Source organism: Tupaia chinensis, unplaced genomic scaffold (assembly GCF_000334495.1).
Source record: "Tupaia chinensis unplaced genomic scaffold, TupChi_1.0 Scaffold000170_1, whole genome shotgun sequence".
Taxonomy (NCBI): domain Eukaryota; kingdom Metazoa; phylum Chordata; class Mammalia; order Scandentia; family Tupaiidae; genus Tupaia; species Tupaia belangeri.
This window is the reverse complement of record NW_006159645.1, coordinates 1,043,376-1,045,564: the sequence shown is the minus strand read 5'-3', so window position 1 is coordinate 1,045,564 and position 2,189 is coordinate 1,043,376. Positions and strand designations below refer to the sequence as shown.

The following is a 2,189-nucleotide window of genomic DNA, read 5'->3' as shown; positions in this document are numbered from 1 at the left end:
GCGGGGGGGTCCAGTGACTTAGCCATTATGCTAACTGCTGGTCCCAAAGTTCCTTTTTTTAAAAATCTTCTTTCTCAGAAATTCATTTCAATTTTTCCCCTCTCATGAAATGTCTTCAACATGTTTATAATTTTCTGTATCAGAGGAGCTATTTCTTCCTTTTTGAAATTGCTTAACCTTCCTGTATTATTTTAAAAGACTGTAAGATAATTATATTTCAGTAACATTTATGGAAGACTTACTACTTATCAAGTATAATGCTAATTTGTTTAATGAATTTTATCCTCCCAACAGATTCTTCTTTTTTTAGAGATTCTTGCCTTAAGGGTACATGCACTCATGGAGAGAGAGAGACAGACACGGAGACAGTGGGAGACAGTGAGAGGAAAAGTGAGAAATCAACCCCCCCTCCCCCATGGGATGGCCACGCCACCATCCCTTCTCCTCCATTCTCCTCCTGGGATCTTGAGCATGCACGCACATGTGCCTGGTGTGTTTTAAGTCACCAGTCCAAGGCTGTGGTCAGCCATGTAGGAGTCCAGCGGCATAACCACTACACCATCTGCTGGCTCTGATCTCAACAGATTCTTAAGGGGCAGGGGAGCTATCTGTATTTTACAGATGAGGAAACAGAGGCCAGGCAGTATGTGCCAGAGCTGACTCAGTCATATACTGCCTACTAGTGGTAGAATGGCAGTACTACATGGCAGTAAAATGTTTTTTATACAAGTTTTCTTAAAATACTTACGTATGAAAGTTGACTTTTGCAATAGGAAGTCATTGTTTTGGAGAAAAATATCTTGACACTTAAAAAGTACCATTCAATCTTTTGTGTTTTTTTTTTCTTTTTGTTTTTGTTTTTCTTTCTCTCTAATGCTCACTGTCTCTTTTCCTCACCCTTGGGTCTTTGAGAGATCCATTTGCCAAAGCAATTTCCATCCAAAGTTACTGTATCTGAAACCTAGATGGAGGCCAGCAGTCAGCATGGTAGCTAAAGAGCTGGATAGCCCACATGGCTGACCGCAGTTCAAGCCCTTGACCCTGTGACTTGAAAACCATGCCTGGCATGTGTGCATGTGTCCCTAATGTTCAAGAGGAGAATGGAGGATAAGGGATTGCAGTATGTCCATCCCCACCTGGAGTGATTCCTCACTTTCCCCTCTAGCTCTCTCTCTGGCAAGCATGCACATCATATGGCAAAAACCTTAAAAAAAAAAAAAAAAGAAAGGAATAAAAGAAAAAAGAGAGAAAAGAAGCATCGATGTATTGAGAAATAGCTCCTGCAGACAGTTTCTGTTTAAAACTGTAAACAAGCTGTTAAATGCATTTTCTCAGGATTTTCTGACCCAAAAGTTGATTAATCACTAGTAGTATAACTAATTCTGAATTATCTAAAGCCCTTTAAGTCATTCTTGACATATAATATGTAATATCTTAGTTGTATTTGAAATTTAATACCCAGGATATTGGGTATATCTGTGTGTGTGGTTTTTTGTTGTTGTTGTTTGTTTTTTTGTTTGTTTTGTTTTTATTGCTAGGCTGTAACCAGAGTGCTTTTGTTTCACTAGTTTGGATTAATCCTTCTTTTACTGTACTTTTGGTTGGTTTGGTTGAATGAAATATAACTCTAGAATAAATTACTACTACCATATGTACCAATCTTGGGAAGGCTCTTCATTTAAATCAATTAAAACATGTTTTGTGTAGGATCATAGCTTTTTCTATTATTAGAAAATTTGGATCTTTTTGAGTAAAACTATTTCTCCTCATGTCAGGTAACATTCCTCCAGAGAGTACACTGATATTCAACATTGATCTTCTGGAGATTCGAAATGGACCAAGGTCGCATGAATCATTCCAAGAAATGGATCTTAATGATGACTGGAAACTCTCTAAAGTTGAGGTATCTTAAAGTAAATATATTTTGAGCCCAGCCCATAGCCTAGTGGTGAAGGGAGCCAGATCCTACATGGCCAACTACCGTTAGGTTTGAATCTTGGCCCAGTGGCTTAGAAAACACACTGAATGTGAGGATATGCTCTGGCAATTTCACATTTTAAAAAAAAATTGTTTTTATTTAAGTAAAATGCTATTTATTTATACATTTTTTAAAAATATTTATGCTTTGAAAATTGACTTTTTCATAGGAAATTTTTGCTTTGGAGAAAAATATATGGAGGCTTAAGCAC

General features: G+C 37.2%; 1 protein-coding gene across 2 annotated transcripts in view; it reads left to right on the top strand.

Moving 5' to 3' along the window:
• FKBP14 (FKBP prolyl isomerase 14) overlaps positions 1-2,189 on the top strand; it is a 16,914-nt gene that overhangs the window by 10,901 nt on the left and 3,824 nt on the right. For both annotated transcript variants that reach the window (XM_006146222.3, XM_014586929.2), the window contains one exon: positions 1,776-1,903. In XM_006146222.3, coding sequence (XP_006146284.1) covers positions 1,776-1,903 — 128 coding nt within the window. The remainder of the gene's footprint in view (positions 1-1,775; positions 1,904-2,189) is intronic.